Source organism: Chiloscyllium punctatum, chromosome 15, assembly GCF_047496795.1.
Source record: "Chiloscyllium punctatum isolate Juve2018m chromosome 15, sChiPun1.3, whole genome shotgun sequence".
In the NCBI taxonomy this organism is placed as follows: domain Eukaryota; kingdom Metazoa; phylum Chordata; class Chondrichthyes; order Orectolobiformes; family Hemiscylliidae; genus Chiloscyllium; species Chiloscyllium punctatum.
In genome coordinates, this window is record NC_092753.1 from 23,015,877 (window position 1) to 23,040,009 (window position 24,133).

General features: G+C 44.1%; 1 protein-coding gene across 1 annotated transcript; it reads right to left on the reverse strand.

The window, feature by feature from the left end:
• Nucleotides 1-7,032: 7,032 nt before the first annotated feature.
• On the reverse strand, nucleotides 7,033-23,331 carry LOC140486119 (large ribosomal subunit protein uL18m-like). The gene is made up of 4 exons (XM_072584769.1): nucleotides 23,245-23,331; nucleotides 22,969-23,143; nucleotides 18,438-18,675; nucleotides 7,033-13,547 (listed from the first exon to the last, which is right to left on the reverse strand). Exons 1-4 carry the CDS (start codon nucleotides 23,312-23,314, stop codon nucleotides 13,383-13,385), a joined length of 648 nt encoding a protein of 215 aa, XP_072440870.1. The 5' UTR covers nucleotides 23,315-23,331; the 3' UTR covers nucleotides 7,033-13,382.
• Nucleotides 23,332-24,133: the final 802 nt, after the last annotated feature.

The following is a 24,133-nucleotide window of genomic DNA, read 5'->3' on the forward strand; positions in this document are numbered from 1 at the left end:
GTAAAATACAGACACTTGAATATCAGACTTTCTGAAAATGTTTATAATAATTGTTGTTCGAAATGACTACATTAATCATAAGTGGAATCGGTAGGTGTTTTTAATAAACATTACAGTTTTAGTGTCAGTAATAAGGTTATTATTACAACTGCACATTATTTGTGTCATCAGTAGCGTTAATATTAAGCACTGTGCATTTTTAATAGTTCCTGCAATCACTTTTTTGACAAACACCAGGGGTTTCCTCTGATTCCTGTTACTTCTCGCTCTGATTCCCAGGCTGAAAGCTGTCAGGCTCTCAGTTTTCTGTGTCAAGGACTTCACCTCTGCCCTCGGAACTAACCAATCGCTGATGAATCTGAACCCGATGAATAATGTACTGGCGGATTCAGGAATGAAACTGGGGTCTGCAGTTCTGAGGAACATGGCTTGTAAAATACAGAAACTGGGGTCATCTGTGAAGTGGTGTTTTAAAAATGCTGTATATCATTATTATTATGCATAATACTGTCATCAATAAACACTTTTTTAAAAAACTCTGACTCCTGATATTTTTCTCTCTGAACCCCAGACGATGGGGTGTCAGTCTCTCAGATTCTAGTATTGATAATCTTGCCTCCAATTTCAGCACATACTGGTCACTAATAGTTCTGAACCTGGCATCATATACTGTCACAGACAAATCTGTCCCCACAAGCTGTCAGCTGATAATGGTCTGAGGAGTATGCAACAGATCTGAAAAGTTTTGGGTTAGTTTACGTAATAAATAAAATTGGATTAAGTCAAGGTTATGGTCAATGCTATGAAGTATTAGCATAATAACTCCAGTTTTCCTGTATTTTACTCTTGTTCACTCAGTTTATTATTTTAATCTGTTTCAGACTGCAGGAGAATCTGTTCAGTCCATCTAGAAAGAGAGGCTCAGTGTTGCAACAGGAACCAGACCTAGGTTGTGTGTGACAGTATGAGCATTTCACTTTATAAGCTGCTCTCACCATGTGAATGTTGTTGCCTTATTTCCTGCCCCTTCCCTTTAAGCAGCTGCACTCCAGATTGAAATCCTGCTGGTTATTTCTGGGAAGGAGCCAGGGTGATGCTGAGTCTGGCTGCAGTGGCATGCTGATAGTTGCACTCGATATTCCGGGGTTCATGCTCATGCTTGATGTTCCTTCCAGGAAGGGAACCGGATTGGAGACAGGATCTGTAGGTGGACCCATCATCAGAAAGGGCCCACCAGCAAATACCCGGAGTTACTCAGAGATCGAGAGAGAGCAGCCTTGTTGGCAGGTTTCTGAGATTTATGTAGCCAGGATGGATCAGCAGACCGAAAGAAGAAATGGGGCATGTGCCGAATGGGCGTGCTGCTCCTTGGTATGAAGGAGCATTGGCACTGTTTAATGACTTGGTGTTATGCAAGGGAAATCATGTCTCATAAACTTGATTGAGATTTTTCAGAAAATAATCAAGAAGATTAATGAGGGACAGTGTGGTAGACATTGTTTACTTTGACTTTAATAAAGCTTTTGACAAGGATCCGCATGGTAGACTAATTAGTAAAGTTGGATCATATGGGATTCAGGGTGAATTTGCCAAACGGATACAAAATTGGCTTAACAACAGGAGACCGAGGGTGATAGTGGAGAGTTGTTTTTTCGGACTGGAGGCCAGTTACCAGCAGTGTTTCACAGGAATCGGTACTGGGTTCACTTTTGTTTGTCATTTAAATAAATGATTGTGATGAGAATATAGACGGCATGATTAGTACGTTTGCACGTGACAGTGGACACTGAGAAAGGTTATCCAAGGCTACAAAGAAATCTTGATCAAATGGGTCAATGCACTGTGGACTGGCAGACAGTTTAATTTGGATAAATGCATTTTGGTAAAACAAACATGGTCAGGAATTACACAATTAAAAGTAGGGTCTTAGGTAATCTTGTAGAACAGAGAGACCTAGGGATTCAAGCACATAACGTTTTGAAGTTTGCGTCCCATAGAGACAAGGTGGTTAAGCACCCTGTTTAGCACGCTTGCCTTCATTGCTCCTTTGAGTATAGGAGTTGGGATGTCATGTTAAGGTTATACAGGATGTTGGTGAGGCATCTTCTGGAGTACTGTGTCCATTTCTGGTTCCCTTGTAATAGGAAGAATATTATTAAACTTGGGACGATACAGAAAAGATGCACCAGGTTGTCGCTGGAATGGAGGGTTTGAGTTATATGGATAGGCTGCGACTTTTTTGACTGGATTGAGGGGTGACCTTACAAAGAGGTCTATAAAATCATGAGCGGTATAGATTGGGTGCCTTTTCCCTAGGGTGGGAATTTCAAAGACATGAGAGGCACGCTTTTAAGCTGAGAGGAGAAAGAGTTTTTTTAAAAAAGTTGCCTCTTATGTCTTTTTTTAGAGTGTTTCATTTGTGGAATGAACTTCCAGAGGAAGTGGTACATGCGGGACAGTTACAACATGTAAAAGACATTTGGGTAAGTACATGAATAATGAATGTTTAGAGGGATATGGGCCAAGCATATGGAATGTGGGACCAGTTTAGTTTAGAAACATGGTTAGCATGAACTAGTTGGGCTGAAGGGTCTATTCCCTTGTTGAATGACTTTATGATTCATCTGCCTATGGTTCTTGCATTAGCAAGGGAACCAGACTGGCATCATTGTGAAAATTAACATCTTGTACTTAGCAGACTTAATTTTGAAACAGATCGACCTGAGGATGCAAACCTGAGGAAGCAGGGACCAGTGAATAGATCTCATGTTTGCTGTACTCCTGTGGTATTGTGCAGTGACATGCACCTAGAAATGTTTCTGAACAGGATGTAATTTGTAATATAATGAATGATTTCTGATGCCATCAGAATAACTGAGCCATCGGTTTTTTCTCACTCATTGTGTTATTTTCTTCACAATTAATTGTGTTGTTTAAATCACAGTTATCCAGCAACTTTAACTTTTAAAATTAATTGTTGATATACTCAATATGTAATTTATTACACTTTCATAGAAACCCTACAGCATGGAAGCAGGCCATTCGGCCTATGGATTCCACACCAACCTTCTGAACAGAATCTCACCCATCCCTGTAATACCACATTTTCCATGGCTAATCCACCAAGCCGATGCATCCCTGGTCACCGTGGACAATGTAACATGGCCAATCCACCCAGCCTGCACATCTTTGGACTGTGGGAGGAAACCTACTTAGACATGGGGAGCATGTGCAAAGTCCATGCAGATAGTCACCGGAAGCAAGAATCGAACCCAGGTTCCTGGTGCTGTGAGGCAGCAGTGCTCACTACTGAGCCACTGTGCTATCCATGCTCATTGTGTTCGTGTGTTAATTAAATATTGCCAGTTGACAAGATGTTGTCTGACTTGTTTAAAACATTTGACAAGAAAGATTAAACAGATTTGTGTAGAAGCTTGTGGGGATTTGAATTGAGGATGGGTAAAGCTTACGTATATAATGCAGTTTTGATTTTTCACAAGATGATTCAACAGAACAATCTTAGACATTATTCACTTTTAGGTTGGGAGGAAAAGCACACAAAGTTCCATAGTGATGGTGTATCGTGAAGAGGTAAAGGTTAAATTAAGAAGGCGTCAAGTACAAGAACTGGCAAATCATGTTGCAGCTATATAAAACCCTTGTTTTATATATTCCAGATTTGGAGTATTGTGTGCATTTTTTACAGTCACTCTACCAGAAGGATGTGGAAGCTTTGGAAGGAGTGCAGAGAAGGTTCACAGGATGTTGCCTGGTCTCAAGGGCATTGGCTATGACAAAAGGTTAAAAAGACTAGGATTGTTTGCACTGGAAGGACGGTGGCGAAGAAGAGATCTGATCAAGGTCTACAAAATTATGAGAGGCATAAGTAGAGGCTTTTCCTCGGGTTGAAGTTTCAAGGTGAGAGGGGGAAATGTTTAAGGAAGATGTGCAAGGGAAGCCTTTCACGCCGAGAGTGGTAGGAGCCAGAAGAGGTGGTGGAAGCAGGGACATTGGCAACATTTAAAAAGCATCTGGATAGTCACATGAATAGGGAGGGAATAGAGGGATATAGACAGAATAAGGGTAGAAGGTTTGTTTGTTAGCTTAGTTAGGGCATGATGATTGGCGCAGGCTTGGAGGGCTGAAAAGCCTGGTCCTGTGCTTTCCTTCTCTTTTGTTCTTTGTTCTAAATCTTCTCCCTTGCCATGTATTTGTTGGAACCTAACAGGATTTATAATACACAGTCCTCTGTTTCAGAAAGAAGTGTCACTGGTGAACCAAAACTAACATTGATATGAAATGTAAATCCATCTGCATGACTGAGCCATGTTACAGATATCAAGGAATGATCAGGTATGTAAGGATAATGTACAAAAAGATCTACAGGATATGGTCTGGACCAAGACTCCAGTTTCAGTCCTGGGAACTGACCCAGTATCTGGTGACACATTAAGTAGGACATGGTTGAACGGCAGGTGCCCAGCTACAAATCTAGGGCTCAGGCTCTCCAGCGAGGAGAAGAATACAGAAATAGAGAACATTTACAGCACAGAAGGAAGCCATTTGGCCCAAAGCATCAGTGCAGATTGGAAAAGGGGTGGAGCCCCTGTCTCACTTTCCAGCTCTTGGTCTGTAGGTTGTGATCTCTCAGGTGTGTATCTGAGGTTTTATATAACTGTGATAAGAATTACCACACTTTCAAATAGTGTTCCTAACACCCACTGCCCTCTGAGTATAACACACCCTGGTAGCATGGTGGCTCAATGGCTCGCACTGCTTCCTCACAGCACCAGGGACCCAGGTTCAATCCTAGGCTCAGGCGACTGTCTGTGTGGAGTTTGCATGTCCTCCCTGTGTCTGTGTGGGTTTCTGCCCACAACCCAAAGATATGCAGACCAGGTGAATTGGCCATGCTAAATTGCCCGTAGTGTTCAGTGAAGTGTAGGTTAGGTGCATTAGAGTGATGGGGAATGGGTTTGAGTGGGATACTATTCAGAGGGTCAGTGGTAGACTTATTGGGACAAAGGGCCTGTTTCCATACTGTCAGGATTCTAATTCTAATTCGTAAAGAATCATCTGTGCCTGTCCTCTAATTTTGTACATTATTGTCCCTGATTATCAACCTCTCTGATAACAGAATAGGTCTTTCCTATAGACTGCAGCCAGACCTGAATAATTATTTACACTTCAGTGTCCTCTATTCACAAGAACACAACTTCAGCCTGTCAACCAAGACAAGGCAAGTAGAGGAGGAGATCTCCAAGCACATCTCATTTACAACTTGTGATGGTACTGTGACTTTAAGATGAATTTATATAGTGAATGGCAGAACCCTTAGGAGTATTGATATGCAGACGGATTTCCGTGTGCAGGTCCATAGATCACTAAAGATGACAATGCAGCTGGATAAGATAGTAATAAAGGCCTATGGCATGCTTGCCTTCATTGGAAGGGGCACTGAATATAAGGACAGGAAAGTTATGCTGCAGCTTTATAGAACTTTAGTTAGGTTGCATTGGAAATTTTGCGGACAGTTCTGGGCACCATACTACCAGAAGGATGTGGATGCTTTGGAAAGAGTACAGAAAAGTTTTACAGGATATTGCTTGATATGGGGCATTTTAACTATGAAGAAAGGTTGGATAGACTAGAATGCAGGAGGTTGAGAGGCAACCTGACTGAAGTTTATAAGATTGTGAATGGCATGAATAGAGTGCAAAGTATGAGGCTTTTTCACAGGGTGAAGGAGTCAATTTCTAGCGGACACAGGTTCAAGGTATGGGATGAGGGAGGAATTTAAAACAGATATGCGAGGCAAATTGTTCACACAAAGGGTAGTGAGTGCCCGGAACACACTGCCAGAGGAGGTGGTGGAAACAGACACATTAGCAGCATTCAAGAAGCACCTGGATGAAGACATGAATAAGAAGGGAATTGTAGGATACTGATCCTTAAATGAAGACAGTTTTAGTATGGAAGGGCAAAATGTGTTGGTAGGCCGAAGGGCCTGTTCCTGTGCAGACTTGTTCAGTTGGCATTTAGAGTTGCCTAGTGAAGCTGGTGTAGATACAGCTCCCTCTACGCTACAGCAAAAAGCCCAAGGTCTGTCTCTGCTGCTCGATTGTTCTGGTGTTCCTTTCTCCTGGTCTGGAAGGGAGATATTCCATGAGAAAAATCTGTTGCATTGAATTTGCCCTCGCCTAGGGTGTGTTTATGAGATGCTGCTATATTGGAATAGTCGATGATTAGTAATTAAACATATTATTTTATCAGGTTTTACAATAGAGTTATGCCAATTCTTCTTTTGTATCATTTTATTTAACTGTATTATAACAATAAGCATGTTTTGCTTAAAGCCCTATGTGGACCAATTGAATCACATCTGGAATGCAGTACCTTATACTTGCCTTCAAATAAGGAAGAAATTCGGGTCTAGGCTATCTCTTTGATATATTTTGAGGGGGTTTGGTCTGGTTCATAACAAATCGATATTCAGTCCTGAATACTAGGGAGAATGATGGTGCAACAGGGGGTGCAGCCGGAGATGATGCCTCAGTTGAGTTATCACTAGACTATTATCCCAGCTCAGTCTGGCCTGCCGACGGACACAGACATTTATGCTCAGTGTTCCTGGGTTTGGGTGTAAAGTATCCCAGATTCCCACTCAGTATCAGTGCAATGACTATACCTTGAATCCATTTATGGCAAAGATAAATAATACAGGACTTATTCAACTGGAGCAGGTCCCACCATCTGATCGAGCCAAGTACCCACTATCTGTGTCTCAGAGAATTCTCCGCTCAGACTAGTGGGGTCATTACACAAGTGAAAATGCACAAACTGATAGTGAGAATGCTACTGTTCTACATTGGTGATTGGTTCATCAACAAGTCACAAACATTCTGCGTTTCTGGTATCAACAGGAGAATATATAATGGAAATTAAAGTCTATGTACTTGTTACAGATTTGAGCATTAAATAAAATCACTTCTGTGACCTCTAAATAGGAGTTAAAAATCACACAACACTAGGTTATAGTCCAACAGGTTTATTTAGAAGCACTAGGTTGTGGAGAATAAGGTTGTAAGACACAGTTTATAGCAAAAGTTTACAGTGTGATGTAACTGAAATTATATATTGAAAAAGACCCAGACGTTTGTTAAGTCTGTCATCTGTTAGAATGACCATGTTAGTTTCACTTATTTCATATGTAAATTGCAAAACCTTTTTTAAAAAGTTACATTCTCAAGTGCACTTTAACAACTGGTGTCATGTCGGCCCAGATAAGGTCTTGAAGGTGTTAACTCCCTGTGAGGCTGTCTGTGCCACAATGGTCAAACTGATTCTAATCTAAAAAACATATTTACAGAATCTTACATGGATTCACGCAGTGTTTGAGAAAAGTAAAATGTAATTCTGCAAGTACAACTTCACCCCACAAACTTATATGTGTATGTGTGCATGTGGTGGGTGGGGGGGGGGCGGGTTATGAGTGTCTGTGGGAGGGTGTGTGTATCCAAATCACTCTAAACATGAGATTATGAAAGCACTAAACATGCTGAAGAATATAGAGACTGATGAATGCATTTGTTGTTAGCTGTAGTCATGTGCGTTTGTTCCTGTGATTTATGCTTGGGAATGTCTCCGAATTGTTAACACTTTGAACCATCACATACCATTGTTGCCTGCATTTCCCTTTGCTGGGCACTTGCACAAAACACACACACACACAGTCTCATGTGTATTTCCCTTTGTGTGAATATCACCATGACCATAGTGTATTTCTGTCCCACGTCTCTTCAAATACAACAGAGCTCCTAACACTAATGAGAACCTGATATTTCATTTCTTGAACAAATTTGTGCTGATTTGTCTTATAAACTTGCTTTCTGCTGCTTTAAGTTTGAAGCTGCAGCTTCTTGCCTGGTATGACATCCAGCTTTCTGATTCTTGTTGGAGGAGGATTCATCTGAAGTAAGTGAAGTATTCCATCACTGTGTTGACTTACACCTTGTAGATGTGGGAAAGAGTTTGTGGATTTAAGAGGCAAATACTTACTCACACACAAATATCTGAAGGATTCTATCAAAAATAAGAAATCTACATACTAAAAATTAAAATAAAAAGCCTTATAATAAGATATTGAATCACAGATTAAAAGTAATGTCCCAGAATCCAGCATTTCTATTCTTGAGCATGTTGTTTCACAACAGCAGTGAGGGCAGTATTGTTCAATATGGAGATGTGAGGAAATGATGGTATATTGATATTCTCACCACATCAATACTCTCGAACCCTACATTAATGCTTTGGGGACATGGGTTCAAATCCCACCATGGTAGATGGCATAATATAAATTCAGTAAAAATCTGGAATAAAAAGCAAGTCCAAAATCAACCATGTAAATAATGCTGATTGTCATATAAATCAAACACGTCTGGTTCACTTATTTAGTAATGATTTGGAAATGCCAGTGTTGGACTGGGGTGTATAAAATTAAAAATCACACAACACCAGGTTATAGTCCAACAGGTTTAACTGGAAGCACTAGCTTTCGGAGCACTGCTCCTTCATCAGGTTTATTTCATAGTCATCCTTATCTAGCCTGGCCTACAAGTCACTAAAGACCCACTGCAATGTAGCTGACTCATAACTACCCTATGGGCCTAGTCAGTAACATTTACACTCCCTGTAAAGTAATATAAATCTTATACCTCCTAGCTTCTGGAGTAGAGTCAATGAGGGGCCACTTGTGGTGCAGTGTGAGTGTCCTACCTCAAAGGCAGAAAACCCAAGTTTAAGTCCTCACTACTCCAGAGCTATGTCATAACATTACATTACCTACAGGGTGGAAACAAGCTATTTGGCCCAACAAGTCCACACCGACCCACCGAAGCGCAACCCACCCAGACCCATTCCCCTACATTTACCCCTTCACCTAACACTACGGGCAATTTAGCATGGCCAATTCACCTAACTGCACATTTTTGGATTGCGGGAGGAAACTGGAGCATCCGGAGGAAACCCACGCAGACACGGGGAGAATGTGCAAACTCCACACAGAGAGTCACCTGAGACGGGAATCAAACCCAGGTCTGCTGGCGCTGTGAGGCAGCAGTGCTAACCACTGTGCCACCCATTTTCTGTGTTCTTCCCACTTGATATTTGTGTGTTTGCTGAGGTAGGTGGTAACATTTCTGGTAATGTTTCTTAGTGGTTGGAATATGGGATCTGACTCGAAATGTTTGTTAATGGAATGCCAGGTTGAGTGCCAGACCTTCAGGAATTTCTGTGCATTTCTTTGCCATACGTCAAGGACATTTCTGAAACAAACACCAGACTACTCTGACCCCTAGGTATTATGGTCGCCCACAAATCAGCAATTACGCTACAACAGCTACTGATGAGCATAAAGGATCCCATACCTGCAACTAACAGAATCAACATTATATACAAAATACCATGGAAAGATTGCCACAAAAGGCACACTGGAAAAAAACTAGCCATCAGGATACATGAACACCAACTAGCCACCAAGATATATGATCAACTATCACTTGTGTCCATACACATGGACAAAGAAGGAGACCAATTTGACTGGGACACACGTACCTATCCACGGACAAGCTAAAGACATGCATGGGAATCCCTGGAGGCCTGGCACCAAACCTAGAACTCCATGAACAAACATGTAGAATTATACCCCATACACCAACAACTAAGAAACAAAACCAGATATGAAACCACCCACCTCAGCAAACCGGGAGACATAAATAACAACCAGGACAGAACACCAACGCTTCACGGGAGATGGACTGATTATGTTACCTAATACGGTGTTGAAAAGTCTGCAAACAAACTTTCCAACATGCAAGTCAACAACCTCTGATCCAAATCGTTTTGATGAACAGCAGTGGACCCAGCACCGAAACTTGCTGAACACCACTGGTTACCGGCCTCCAGTCTAAAAACAACTCTACAATCTTCCTCTGTTTTCTATTGTCAAGCTAATTTTGTATCCAATTGTATCCCATGTGATCTAACTATACTAATTAGTCTACCATGTAGAACCTTATCAAAGGTTTTACTAAAGTCTATGTCAACAACATCTAATGCTCTACCTTTATTAATCTTTTTAATTACGTCCTCAAAAACCTCAATCAAATTGATGGGACACAATTTCCCAATCACAAAACCATACTGACTATCCTTAATCTGTCTTTACCTCTCCAAATGCAATGTATTTTATAATTTTATTTTTATAAATATGATATTTTATAATCTCTTCAACAACTGGCTCGAAGGTAGAAGATAGTGTGCTGACGCATGATTGCCTTCAGATTGGGGGCCTGTGACCAGCAGTGTGCCACAAGGATCGGTGCTGGGTTCATTGCTTTGTGTCATTTATATAAATAATATGGATGTGAAGTGTCGTTAGTCAGTTTGCAGATGACCACAGAATTGGAGGTGTAGTGGACAGCGAAGAAGGTTACCTCAGATTACAACAGGATCTTGACCAGATGGGCCAATGGGCTTAGGAGTGGCAGATGGAGTTTAATTTAGATAAATGTGAGGTGCAGCATTTAGGAAAGGCAAATCAGGGCAGGACTTGTATACTTAACACTAAGGTCCTGGGGAGTGCTGCTGAACAAACAGACCTTGGAGTGAAGGTTCATAGTTCTTTGAAAGTGGAGTCGCAGGTAGATAGGATAGTGAAGGTGGTGTTTGGTCAGAGCATTGAGTAAAGGAGTTGGGAGATCATGTTGCGGCTGTACAGGACCTTGGTTAGGCCACTTTTGGGATACGGTGTGCAATTTTGCTCTTCCTGCTATAAGATGGATGTTGTGAAACTTGAAAGGGTTCTGAAAAGACTTACAAGGATTTTGCTAGGGTTAGAGAGTTTGAGCAAAAGGGAAAGGCTGAATGGGTGGGGCAATTTTCATTGGAGTATCTGAGGCTGAGGGGTGACCTTATAGAGGTTTATAAAATCATGCAGGGGCATGGATAGGACAAATAGACAAGGTCTTTTCCCTGAGATGGGGGAGCTCCAGAATTAGAGGGCATAGGTTGAGGGTGAGAGGGGAGATATTTAAAAGGGACCTAAGAGGCAACTTTTCCACATAGAGGGTGGTGCATGTATGGAATATGCTGCCAGAGGAAGTGGTGGAAGCTGGTACGATTACAACATTAAAAGGCACAGGATGAGCACAGGAATAGGAGGCATTTAGATGGATCTGGGCCAAGTGCTGGCAAATAGAACTAGATTAGTTTAGGATATCTGGTCAGCATGGATGAGTTGGACCGAAGGGTCGGTTTCTGTGCTGTACATCTCTATGACTCTATAACTCCATGTGGCACCGATGACAGATTCACTGGTCTATAGTACCCTGGCTTCTCCTTAGAGCCTTTCTTTAAATAAAGGCACATTAATCGACCTGCAGTCCTCTAGTGCCCCATAGATATCTATGGTAGGGGGCCCACAATTTCTTCTCTGTCTATCCACAACGTCCTGGGATACAGTTGATCAGGTCCCAGAGATTTATCCACCTTTATGTGTTTTTAAGATCTCCAGCACCTCCTCTTCTGTAATGTGGATTGTTTTCAAAACATCAATATTTATTCTCAGTTCTCTCGCCTTCATGTTTCTCCACAGTAAAAACTGGCACAAAATTTAGTATGCCTGCCATCATCTGTGGTTCCACACAAAGATAACCTCATCCATCTTTAAGGTGCCTTATTTTTTCCTTAGCTGCTCTTAACATATGTGTTGAATCTCTGGATTATTGTTAACCTTATCTGCCATGGTTATCTCACCTCCTTTTGTCCCCTGATTTCCCTCTTAATAATGGACCTATCTATCTCTCTTGAAATACTCTTCAAAGGATTCACTTGATCCCAGTTGTCTATACCTAACATATGCCTCCTTATACTTGTTCAAACAGAGCCTCAATGAAGGCAGCATTTGGGTTACATGCCGTTATTGCATAGTGCATTGAGTATAGACTTTGGGAGGTCATGTTGCAGCTGTACAGGACATTTGTTAGGCCATTATTAAAATACTGTGCGCAATTCTGGCCTCCCTGCTATGAGAAGGATGTTGTGAAATTTGTAAGGGTTTAGGAAAGTTTTACAAGGATGTTGCCAGGATTGGAAGATTTGAGCTATAAGGAGAGGTGGAATACACTGGGGCTATTTTCCCTGGAGGCTGAGGGGTGACCTTACAGAGGTTTATAAAATCATGAGGGGCATGAATAGGGTAAATACACAAGGTACTTTCCTCGGGTTGGGCGAGTCAAAAGCTTGAGGGCACAGGTTTAGTATGAGAGGGGAAAGATTTAAAAGGGGCAGTTTTTTCACGCAGAGGGTGGTGCATGTATGGAATGAGCTGCCTGAGAAATTGTTGGAGGCTAGTACAATTACAACACTTAAAAGGCCTCTGGATGGGTATATGAATAAGAAGGGTTTAGAGGGATATGGGCCAAGTGCTGGTGAATGGGACAAGATTAATTTAGGGTAACTGGTTGGCATAGACGAGTTGGACCGAAGTCTGTGCTGTATGTCTCTGCGACTTTATGTCTTCATCCACTGTACTCGCATTTACCAGCTTTACTCTAACAGGAACATAATGGTGTCCAGAAAGAAAATCACTGCCAAGGTGCTGCAGGGATTAAAATCCCATATTTGTGATGATTTTTGCATCCCCAGGATTAAGAGGCGATTGGTGAAATCTCTCATTTTCTGGAACAGTCTCAGTGGAATGGAATTTTTTTTAGTCACTTGTGGGACATGAGCATCACTAGCTGGCCAGCATTTATCACCAGTGCCCAGTGGCTCTTGAGAAGTTGGTGATGAGCTGCCTTCCTGAATTGCTGTAGGCCATGAGATATAGGTAGACCCCTCAGGGAGGGAATTCCATGATTTTGAACCAGCGACGGTGTAGGAATGGCAATATATTTCCAAGTCAGGATGGCGAGTGTCTTGGAGTGGAACTTGAGGGGTTGGGGTTCCATGTATCTGCTGCCCTTGTCCTTCTAAATGGAAATGGTCATGGATGCTTAGCTATCTACTAATCTGTCTCTTCACCTTCAGGGATCTGTGGGCAAGACCCCTGTTCCTCTGAGTTTCCTAGTGTCCTATCATTCACTGAGTACTCCCCTTGTCTTGTAACACAGGAACAGGAGATCATTCAGTTCCTCAATCCTGTTACACAGGAATAGGAAGGAGACCAGTCAGTCCCCCAGCAGATAAGATCAGTGAGCTCAGAATAAACCTTGGCTGATGGGAGGGAGATGGAGCAATCTGGGATCATCTTGCTGTGTGTGAAGCCTGCACCCTCACCCCGCATCCCTTATGACAACCCGTGAAAAGAATGAGTTCTGAAGTCAGACAGAATCTTTTGCTTTATTTAGGAATCGAAAGGAACTTGTTGCGATGCCTTTGCCCCATCTCACCTTCGGTCCCAAATTCCCATGCATCGAATGGTACACTCTCCGTGGTTCGCTGAGGATCAGCCCACTGTCTTTTAGCGCAGAGCGGAATCGCTGGACCTACAGAGCACAGAGAGATGGAGATGAGATGAGTTTGTTCGCTGATAGCCCCTTGCTGCCCTCCCTCTCTCTATCCCACAGGGTAGCTGTCCCTTCTCTGCCCAATCCTGAGGCAGTGATTCTTCTCCTCCAGTCAAATCTACCCTCTTCTTCTGTAATACCTCTCCCAGACAACTATCCCTATGGGATTGTGATTCCTACCTCAATCGATGAGCCTAAAAAAATTCTGATTGTTTCCTCCTCCCCCACAAACTTTCTTTCATTATTCCAGGGTTTTGTGATTGCTATTTGGACTGACAAACTCCCATTTTTATCCCAGGTTAAAACTCAGTTTAGAAGATTGCGATACTGCAGACTTGAACTGTTTCCTGAGATGTAAGGGACAAGGAGAAGTTGGTATGAAGGAATTAAAGGCAACATTCCAATTAACCATACCTGGGAGAAAAAGGAGTCAAAGCAACATAAATAACCCGTTTCCAGGGTTAGCAAAGTTAATTGTTTGACAACCAGCTGTCTTGTGACTAATAGGTAATTAATATTCCCTGCATGAGGGATGTACTGAAGTGAAGGGGTTACTGGCACAACATGCAATGTTTTGAATAGAAAGTTGGCATCAAGTGTAACAAGGATCAGAAAAGCTACTCCCAATAAGAAGGCAATCCAAAGACTTGAATACTCCAGAATCAATATTGTGGATGAACAAATCTAAAGGAGCATCAATCATGTCACATCACAAGGCAGAAAATTCTAGAAGATTTCAGATTCAGGGTTCCTCAGCAGCAGAACTCTGAAGAACGGCACTGTACAAGGATGATACCCTGGACATCCAAAGACAGACATTGTAGGTCGTAATCGTAGCTAAATTCCACCATGAATCAGGTAATACCCAAGCTGGGTTGTGAGGCCTAACTCGCTGACCGGAGGTCCTTATTTTGGCTGCCACGTGCAATAAAGATTAAGTACAGACTAACCTCAATTATCCGTATTTTGGATTATCCGAACAAGGTCTCAAGGTCTAATAAAAATATTACATCAAAGAGGTAGGTGAATTTGGATTGCCTGTACTGAAGAACATGTGAAAACACTGGCAAAATCAAAGAAACACAAGCACCTCAAACAACAATGACTGGAGTTTTTGGTTTCACGTAAGGGTTAGTTACACAGTCCTTTTCAAAGGTATGTGCTTTATTTCCGGCACTTTACTGGGCAGTTCTTGAAAAAAATTGCCGAGAAAGTAAACACGCGCAAGGCAGTGCTTCTGATTTCCTACTGTGACACTGAGTTCACAGAAACTTGATAAATGCTCTTGTGATTGTAGAAGCTGTTCAGGACCTTGCTTAATGCAGGGATTTCATATATTTATGTGATGTTAAGGGTTTAAGTCCTTCTCAGTTTAACCTGCAATTTGCAGAATGCAAAGATTAGTTTGTTCAAATAGCAGACTCATCAAAATTATTGATTGAAACAAACTGTCTGGTAGAGCACTGCGATCCGAACGAGAAGGTGCTCGCCCAACTCATTCAGATAATAGAGGTTCCTCTGTTTTAAGACTGGATTGTCTTGGAGATTCCTTAGTAAGTAGCCAAATTAAAGGTAGCTTGTGGTAATTCACCCACAAGATCTAATTGAAGTTTGTAAGATGCTAAAGGAGATTAACAAAGTAGACGCAGAGAAGATGTTTCCCCTTGTGGGGCAATGTAGGTTAAGAGGCTGAAAGATTTGGGAGGATGTACTGCAACATTGAGTCAAAGTTAAAATCAGATCGGCCATGACCTTATTGAACGGCAGAGTAAGCTGGAGGAGCTGAGTGGCTTCCTTACGGTCCTCGTTCATATGAGAGGTCATCGTTTTAGGCTTAACATGTGGCACGTTTAATAACAGACATGACGAGGGTTGGTACCTGGGACTTCGATGTTGTGGCCATTACAGAGACGTGGGTAGAACAGGGACAGGAATGGCTGTTGCAGGTTCCAGGGTTTAAATGTTTTAGTAGGGTCAGAGATGGGGGTAAAAGAGGGGGAGGTGTGGCATTGCTTGTCAAGGATAATATTACAGCAGTAGAAAGGGTGATGGAGGAAGACTTGCCATCTGAGGTAGTGTGGGCGGAGGTTAGAAATAGGAAAGGTGAGGTCACCCTGTTCGGAGTTTTCTACAGGCCTCCTAATAGTCCGTGAGAAGTAGAGGAAAGTATTGCCAGGATGATTCAGGAGAAGAGTGAAAGTAGCAGGGTGGTTGTTATGGGGGACTTTAACTTCCCAGATATTGACTGGGAAAGCTATAGCTCGAGTTCGTTAGATGGGTCGGTGTTTGTCCAATGTGTGCAGGAGGGTTTCCTGACACAATATGTAGACAGGCCAACAAGAGGTGAGGCTATACTGGATTTGGTTCTAGGTAATGAACCAGGCCAGGTGTTAGACTTGGAGGTAGGTGAGCACTTCGGGGGCAGTGACCACAACTCGGTGACTTTTACTCTCGTGATGGAGAGGGATAAGTGTGCACTGCAGGCCAACAGTTATAGCTGGGGGCAGGGAAATTATGATGCGGTGAGGCATGACTTAGGATGCGTGGATTGGAAAAATAGGCTTCAAGGGAAGAACACAAATGATATGTGGAGATTGTTCAAGGAACAGCTGATGGGTGTCCTTGATAAGTATGTACCAGTCAGGCAGGGAGTAAAGGGTCTTGTGAGGGAGCCGTGGTTTAATAAGGAATTGGAATCCCTTGTGAAAGGGAAGAGGGCGGCCTATGTAAAGATGAGGCGTGAAGGTTCAGTTGGGGCGATTGAGAGTTATAAGGTAGCCAGGAAGGATCTAAAGACAGAGCTAAGAGCAGCGAGAAGGGGTAATGAAAAGTCCTTAGTTGGTAGGATTAGGGAAAACCCAAAGGCTTTCTACAGGTATGTCAGGAATAAAAGGATGACTAGGGTAGGTATCGGTCCAGTCAAGGATAGTAGTGGGAAGTTGTGTGTGCGGAGGTGGAGGAGATTGGTGAGACACTGAATCAAAACTTTTCGTCAGTATTCACTCAGGAACAGGACATTGTTGCCGATGTGAATATTGAGTCACAAGTGATTAGAATGGATGGCCTTGAGGTACGTAGGGAAGAGGTCTGGGGAATACTGGAAAGGATGAAAATAGATAAGTCCCCTGGGCCTGATGACATTTATCCTAGGATCCTCTGGGAAGCTAGGGAGGAGATAGCGGATCCATTGGTCTTGATTTTTATGTCGTCATTGTCTACGGGAATAGTGCCAGAAGACTGGAGGATAGCAAATGTGGTCCCCTTGTTCAAGAAGGGGAGCAGGGATAGCCCGAGTAACTATAGGCCAGTGAGTCTCACTTCTGTTGTGGGCAAAGTCTTAGAGAGAATTGTAAGGGATAGGATTTAATGAACATCTGGATAGGAATAATGGGATCAAGGATAGTCAGCATGGTTTTGTGAAGGGCAGGTCGTGCCTCACAAACCTTATTGAATTCTTTGAGAAGGTGACCAAGGAAGTGGACGAGGGTAAAGCAGTAGATGTGGTGTATATGGATTTTAGCAAGGCGTTCGATAAAGTATCCCATGGCAGGCTAATGCAAAAACTACGGAGATATGGCATTAAGGGTGCATTAGAGGCTTGGATTAGGAATTGGCTGGCTGGAAGGAGACAGAGGGTAGTAGTTGATGGTATAGTTCATCTTGGAGCGCAGTTACTAGCGGTGTTCCAGAAGGATCTGTTTTGGGACCATTGCTGTTTGTCATTTTTATAAATGACCTGGAGGAGGGGCTTGAAGGCTGGGTGAGCAAGTTTGCGGATGACACAAAAGTCTGTGGAGTTGGGGACAGCGAAGAAGGATGTGGCAGGTTACAGCGCGATATAGATAAGTTGCAGAGCTGGGCAGTAAGGTGGCAAATGGAATTCAATGTAGCTAAGTGTGAAGTCATTCACTTTGGTAGGAGTAACAAGAAGATGGATTACTGGGCTAATGGTAGACTACTTGGTAGTGTGGATGAGCAGAGGGATCTTGGTGTCCATGTACACAGATCTCTGAAAGTTGCCACCCAGGTAAATAGTGCTGTGATGAAGGCATATGGTGTACTGGGCTTTATTGGTAGAGGAATTGAGTTCCGGAGTCCTGAGGTCATGTTGCAGTTGTATAAGACTCTGGTGTGGCCTCATCTGGAGTATTGTGTGCAGTTTTGGTCGCCATACTATAGGAAGGATGTGGAGGCATTGGAACAAGTGCAGAGAAGGTTTACCAGGATGTTGCCTGGCATGGTAGGAAGATCATATGAGGAAAGGCTGAGGCACTTGGGACTTTTCTCATTGCAGAAAAGAAGGTTTAGGGGAGATTTGATAGAGGTGTACAAGATGATTAGGGGTTTAGATAGGGTTGACAGTGAGAACCTTTTTCCGCGTATGGAGTCAGCTGTTACTAGGGGACACAGCTTTAAATTAAGGGGTGGTAGGTATAGGACAGATGTTAGGGGTAGATTTTTTACTCAGCGGGTTGTGAATTCATGGAATGCCCTGCCAGTAGCAGTGGTGGACTCTCCCTCTTTATGGTCATTTAAGCGGGCATTGGACAAGCATATGGAGGTTATTGGGCTAGTGTAGGTTAGGTAGGCTTCGGTCGGCGCAACATCGAGGGCCGAAGGGCCTGTACTGCGCTGTATTTTTCTATGTTCTATGTTCTCATAAGGGGATTTGCTTCTCTAGAGTGTGATAGTCACTGAATAAATTTGAGGTGGTAGACAATTTTTTAGTCAGTAATGGTTTCAAGACAGTGGGCAGGACTGTGGAGTTGAGGCCGGATGCAATCAGCCACAATCCTGTTTAAGTGAGTCACCCATCTTTCCTCCTAAACTAATCAGGACCCTCATTCTCTTAAAGTTCTCGGGACTTACCGACTCTGCCCGGTATTCCCAAGGGATAGCCCGGAATTGGAGGTAGCCAATCCCGGCCTCAAGACAGCGTTGAGCTAGCACACGGCCCACAGTCTCGGCTGCAGTGACGTCCCGGGTGCTGTATAGGTGCTTCTTGATGGACCACTCTTGGGTCGAAGCTGAGATGACCACCTCGCCCTGACTGCTTGCTGCCTCCACACAGGCTGTGACGTGCCTCTGGCTCTTCCTGAAACGCAACCTGGCATCAAGCAGTAGAGAGACAGAAAAATCAATGACAAAGGAAATGAGAGATATCAGCAGCAAATCATCCTGTGAGGCACCACTTACCACAACTGCACTCCCCTGCCTTCTTCAATCGTCTTTGTCACTTCATCAAAAACTCAATTAAGTTGGTGAGATACCATTTCTCATGCACAAAACCATGTTGACTATCCCTAATAAGTCCTTGGCTTTCCAAATGCACATAGATCCTATCCCTCACAATCCCCTCCAACAACTTACCCACCACTGACATCAGTTCCCTGGCTTTTGCTTACTACCTTTCTTAAATAATCACACCACATTAGCCACCCTCCAATCTACTGGCACTTCATTCGTGGCTATCGATGATACAAATATATCAGCAAGGGACCCAAAAATCACTTCCCATACTTCTGAGGCGTTAGATAAAGTCCTTGGGATTACAGGAATGAAATGGGATCAGGGAACCGAGTTGGCTGATCAGCCATGATCACATGGATTGTTAAAAGGGGTAAACAGCCTCCTCCTTTGCTTATACTGTATGTTTCTATGAGCCCTGTGTGACCTTATTTCTAAGTCAATGAATGCGAACATGGCGCTACAGCTAGCAGTTTGGAAAACAAGTAGTCCTTTGGCCTTTTTATGAGTAGTAGTGAGTCCAGCCGTTAAACTGTCTTCCATTTTCTTCCACGTAATTTTGGTGAGATGGAATATTCCATCTTGTTTTGACATTCCTGATAAAGGACTTACCCCCGGAACGTCGACTCTCCTGCTCCTCGGATGCTGCATGACCTGCCATGTTTTTCCAGCGCCACACTTTTCGACTCTAGTTTTGAGGCACAGTCTCAGAATAAAAGGGAAGCATGAGGAGGAATTTCTTCTCTCAGAGGGGAGTGAATCTGCGGAACTCTTGACCACAGAGGGCGGTCGAGGCTGAGTCATTAATTATATTGAAGGCTGCGATGAGATTTTTAATCTGGAAGGGATCAAAGATTATAAAGAAAGACAGGAGAGTGGAGTTGATAATTGCCAAATCAGCCATGACCCCATCGGACAAAAGAGTACATTCAATTGGCTGACCTCTGTTCCAACATCATATGGACTGTCAGGTAGATACTGCGGTTACTCAGGGAACACAGCAACTAACGTGCAGACAGCAAGAACTGACTAACAGCACTGTGATATCGGGCTGATTGCCTGTTTTCACCAACTGGACACAAGTTTTAAAGATTCAAATTGGCATTCACAGTGCTTCTTCCAAGGAGGTCACGAAATCTTTAATATGGACTTCAGACAGCAGTCAGCCAGTTAGATGTCACAGAGGGACACAGTCTGGCACTCCCTCAGCACTGACCCTCCAACAGTGTGCTACTCCAGTACAACAGTTCTGACATCAGCCCAGATACCAGTGGTTAGATTTCTGCTCTCCCATCTAACCCAGAATCTCGGAAGTCTGAGACAAGAGGACTATTCACTGAAGAATTTTCACATTCACTCGGCCAGAGGCAGAACTCAGGGACAAAGAGCTGACAGCCACTGGCAATGGAAACGGGAAATTGGCAGAAACTGACACAGCAGTGAACCTGCACAGTTACTGCCTTTGCTGTTTGAATTCGTGAATCACTGGACATTGGAATACATCTGGGAAAACAAACAAGTGAAATTCACAACTAATCTTGGAGGAACCTGTTTGGGAGAGGGGACAGCACAGAAACAGGTAAGTGGATATTTTAAGCATGGCCTTACAGTAAATCTGCAGTTGTGAGTAGAGTTGGTGTTTTATTATGTTTTTTTGAGATATGCCTCTTGATTAAACTTAAAATATAAGCCACAAGTATTAATTTAACCTGGAGCAGTGTTTTGTAGAGGAATAAGACAGTGCTATTTTCTGTGTCTGTAGACTAAAAGCAAAAATGGCCTTTAGTAGAGTGATATGCTCTTCTTGTCGGATGTAGGAGTTCAGGGAGAGTTTAAGGGTTACTGAGGACTATATCTGCAATATATGCCGTTGATTAAGAATCCTTTCAAATTGAATGGAACAGTTGGAGAGACAGTTCGAGGTAATGAGGAATTTACAAGAGCAGGGAGACATGAAGGATGGCAGTTATAGGAAGAGGGAAAAGATGCAGATCCAGTCACATAGATTGGTTAACTCCAGGAAAGGTAAGAGAGGTAGACAGTTCGTGCAGGAGTCTTCTGTGGCTATCCCCATTTCAAATAAGTATGCTGTTTTGGAACATGTGGGGTTGATGATTCTCAGGGAAACGTAGCAAACAGCCAAGATTCTGGTACTGAGACCAGTTCTAATGCAATGACAGGTATATCAGGTTCCAAGAGATCGATTGAATTTGAGGACTGTCTCGAATTTGAGGACAGATGGTCCTGTGGCCAGCGGCATAAAATCAGAATGGTGTGTTGTATTCCTGGTGCCAGAGTCAAGGATGTCTCAGAGGGGATGCAGAATGTTCTCAAGTGGAAGAGGGGCCAGCAGGAGGTCATTGGAACCAATGACATAGGAAGGGAAAAGATTGAGATTCTGAAAGGAGATTACAGGGAGTTAGGCAGGAATTTAAAAAGGAGGCCCATGAGAGTACTAATATCTGGATTACTCCTGGTGCTATGAGCTAGTGAGGGCAGGAATAGGAGGATAGAGCAGATGAATGCATGGCTGAGGAGCAGGTGCACGGGAGAAGGATTCAAAATTTTGGATCATTGGAAGCTCTTTTGGGGTAGAGGTGACCTGCACAAGAAGGATGGATTGTACCTAAATTGGAAGAGGACTAATATACTGGCAGGGAGATTTGTTAGAGCTGCTTGGGAGGATTTAAACTAGTATGATGGGGGTGTGGGACCCAGGGAGATAGTGAGGAAAGAGATCAATCTGAGACTGGTACAGTTGAGAACAAAGGCGAGTCAAACAGTAAGGGCAGGCAGGAACAAAGCAGAGAACAGAGTAGGACTGATAAATTAAACTGCATTTATTTCAATGCAAGAGGCCTAACAGGGAAGGCAGATGAACTGAGGGCATGGTTAGGAACATGGGACTGGGATATCATAACAATTAGAGAAACATAGCTCAGGGATGGACAGAACTGGCAGCTTAATGTTCCAGGATACAAATGCGAGGAAGGATAGAAAGGGAGGCAACAGAGGAGGGAGAGTGGCGTTTTTGATAAGGGATAGCATTACTGCTGTACTGAGGGAGGATATTCTCGAAAATACATCCAGGGAAGTTATTTGGGTGGAACTGAAATAAGAAAGGGCTTGTTGGGCTTGTATTATAGACTCCCTCATAGCCAGAGAGAAATTGAGAAACAAATTTGTAAGGAGATCTCAGAACTAGAGCAATAAGCTTAGGGTGAGAGGGGAAGACATAAAAGAGACCTAAGGGGCAACTTTTTCACACAGAGGGTGGTGCGTGTATGAAATGAGCTGCCAGAGGAAGTGGTGGAGGCTGGTACAATTACAACATTTAAAAGGCAATGAATGGGTATACGAATAGGAATGGTTTGGAGGGATATGGGCCAGGTGCTGGGAGGTGCCAGACTGGGTTGAGATATCTGGTCGGTATGGACAAGTTGGACTGTTCCCATGCTGTACATCTCTATGACTCTTTGACTTGCTATCTGAATGCTCATCATTTGGAGATGCCACTGCTGGACTGAGGTGTACAAAGTTAAAAATCACACAACACCAGGTTATAGTCCAACGGGTTTAATTGGAAGCACACTAGCTTTCGGAGTGCCGCTCCATCATCACAACCACCTGAAGAAGGACGAGCGGCACTCCGAAATATAGTGCTCCCAATTAAACCTGTTGGAACTATAACCGGGTGTTGTGTGATTTTTAACTTTGTATCGGAATGCTGTTGACAAACTGAGGGCATTCAAGGGCAAAGCGAAGGAAGATGGAGTGGATTTTTCCCGAGAGAGGTGTACAAGTTAATGAGAGGCTTAGATAGAGTAGGTAGCCAGAGACTTCCCCACCCCCCACCCCCGGGCAGAAATGGGTGACACAAGAGGTCATAATTTTAAGGTGACTGCAGGAAGGTATCGGGGCGATGTCAGAGGTAGGTTCTTTCTTCAGAGAGCGGTGGGTGTGTGGAATGCACTGCCAGCGGTGGTAGAAAAGTCAGTGACATTAGGGCCATTTAAGCAACTGCTGGACAAGCACATGGACGGCAGTAATTTGCAGGGTGTGTAGATGTGGTTGATGTTAGATAAATGCTCAGCACAACATGGTGGGCCGAAGGGCCTGTATTGTGCTGTCCCATGTGGTGTCCGGTGCTCACCGGTGCCAGTAGCTGCCCCTCGGCCAGGTGCTCTGCCAGCCGTTGTCCTTCCTCGCCAGCGCCAGACGCTCCAGGTTCCGGGGGTTGCGGTTCACAAATCGCGGCGAGACCGTCTCGTTCTCTCGCGTGTCCGGGGCGATCGAGGCTTCAGCCGAGGCCGACATCAACCGCCAACCTTCAGGCCCAGAGAGAGAGACGGGGTTAATGCAGGGGCACATGGGTCATCACTGCTGACAATGGCCGGGTGACAGGGGCATGACTCTGCCCACCCAGTACCTGTTCGAGCGGTAGCCGCCACAGCCGCTCGCTCCAGCTGCAACCCGAGAGCGACCGCCACCGCCGCCATTGCGCTGAGAACCCAGCCCCCTGACGTCACTACGGGATACGTAGCCCCGCCCCTCGACCTCACTCCCAGACACTCAGCACTGTCCCCTGAAGCCTCGCCCTCCGCCCATGGACACCAAGCCCCGCCCACTTATTCCCCGCCCTGGCAACTAAGCCCCGCCCCGGCAACTAAGCCCCGCCCCCTAACGCCTCACCCGGTTTGCCAACCCACGCCCCCTGGCAACCAAGCCCCGCCCCCCTGGACATCCTCCCCGGACACCTCGCCTGGCATCCGACGCCTCTCCTGGATACCGCGCCCCGCCCACGGACGTCTCTTCCCCAATATCAAGCCCCGCCCCACCCGGAGACCCAGCCCCGTCGTCCCCGACACCTTTGATTAGTCACTAGCCCCGCCCCCTGACCGCTCAGCCGGAAGCTGGCCTTCACGGCAGTGACGGAACCGTCGCAGTGGGCGGGGCTTCCGTTCGTATCCTTCATTTGATTGGCGTTTGGATGAAGTCCCATCTCCAATCCACACACCATCCCCTTCCCTCACAACTATCCTCCAATCTGTCCCCATTCCACATATCATCCTCAATCTCTCAGAACTGGCCTCATCCCCTGCTGTTATTAGACTGCTGCAAGGACCCCTCTCAGTTAAAATAATGTTGATATTGCTGTTGTTGAAACTGCTTTGTGCACCTTCTGTGCAGTGTAACGTGTATGCCTGGCTCTGCCCAGACACCCTCTGATCTATATGTCCTTGCTTGTTATGATCTGCTTGTTCTGCTCACAAAACAAAGCTGCACTTAGATTACGACAAAAAATACTGCAGGAGGCT

What these genes read in the sequence shown, in the direction of transcription:
- LOC140486119 (XM_072584769.1), bottom strand. Translation starts at nt 23,314, where the DNA reads ATGGCGGCGGTGGCGGTCGCTCTCGGGTTGCAGCTGGAGCGAGCGGCT. An exon ending in AGGGGCAGCTACTGGCACCG is followed by an intron (nt 18,676 to 22,968) that starts GTGAGCACCGGA and finishes GCTTGATGCCAG; the next exon opens with GTTGCGTTTCAGGAAGAGCC. An exon ending in GGGAATACCGGGCAGAGTCG is followed by an intron (nt 13,548 to 18,437) that starts GTAAGTCCCGAG and finishes TGTGCTCTGTAG; the next exon opens with GTCCAGCGATTCCGCTCTGC.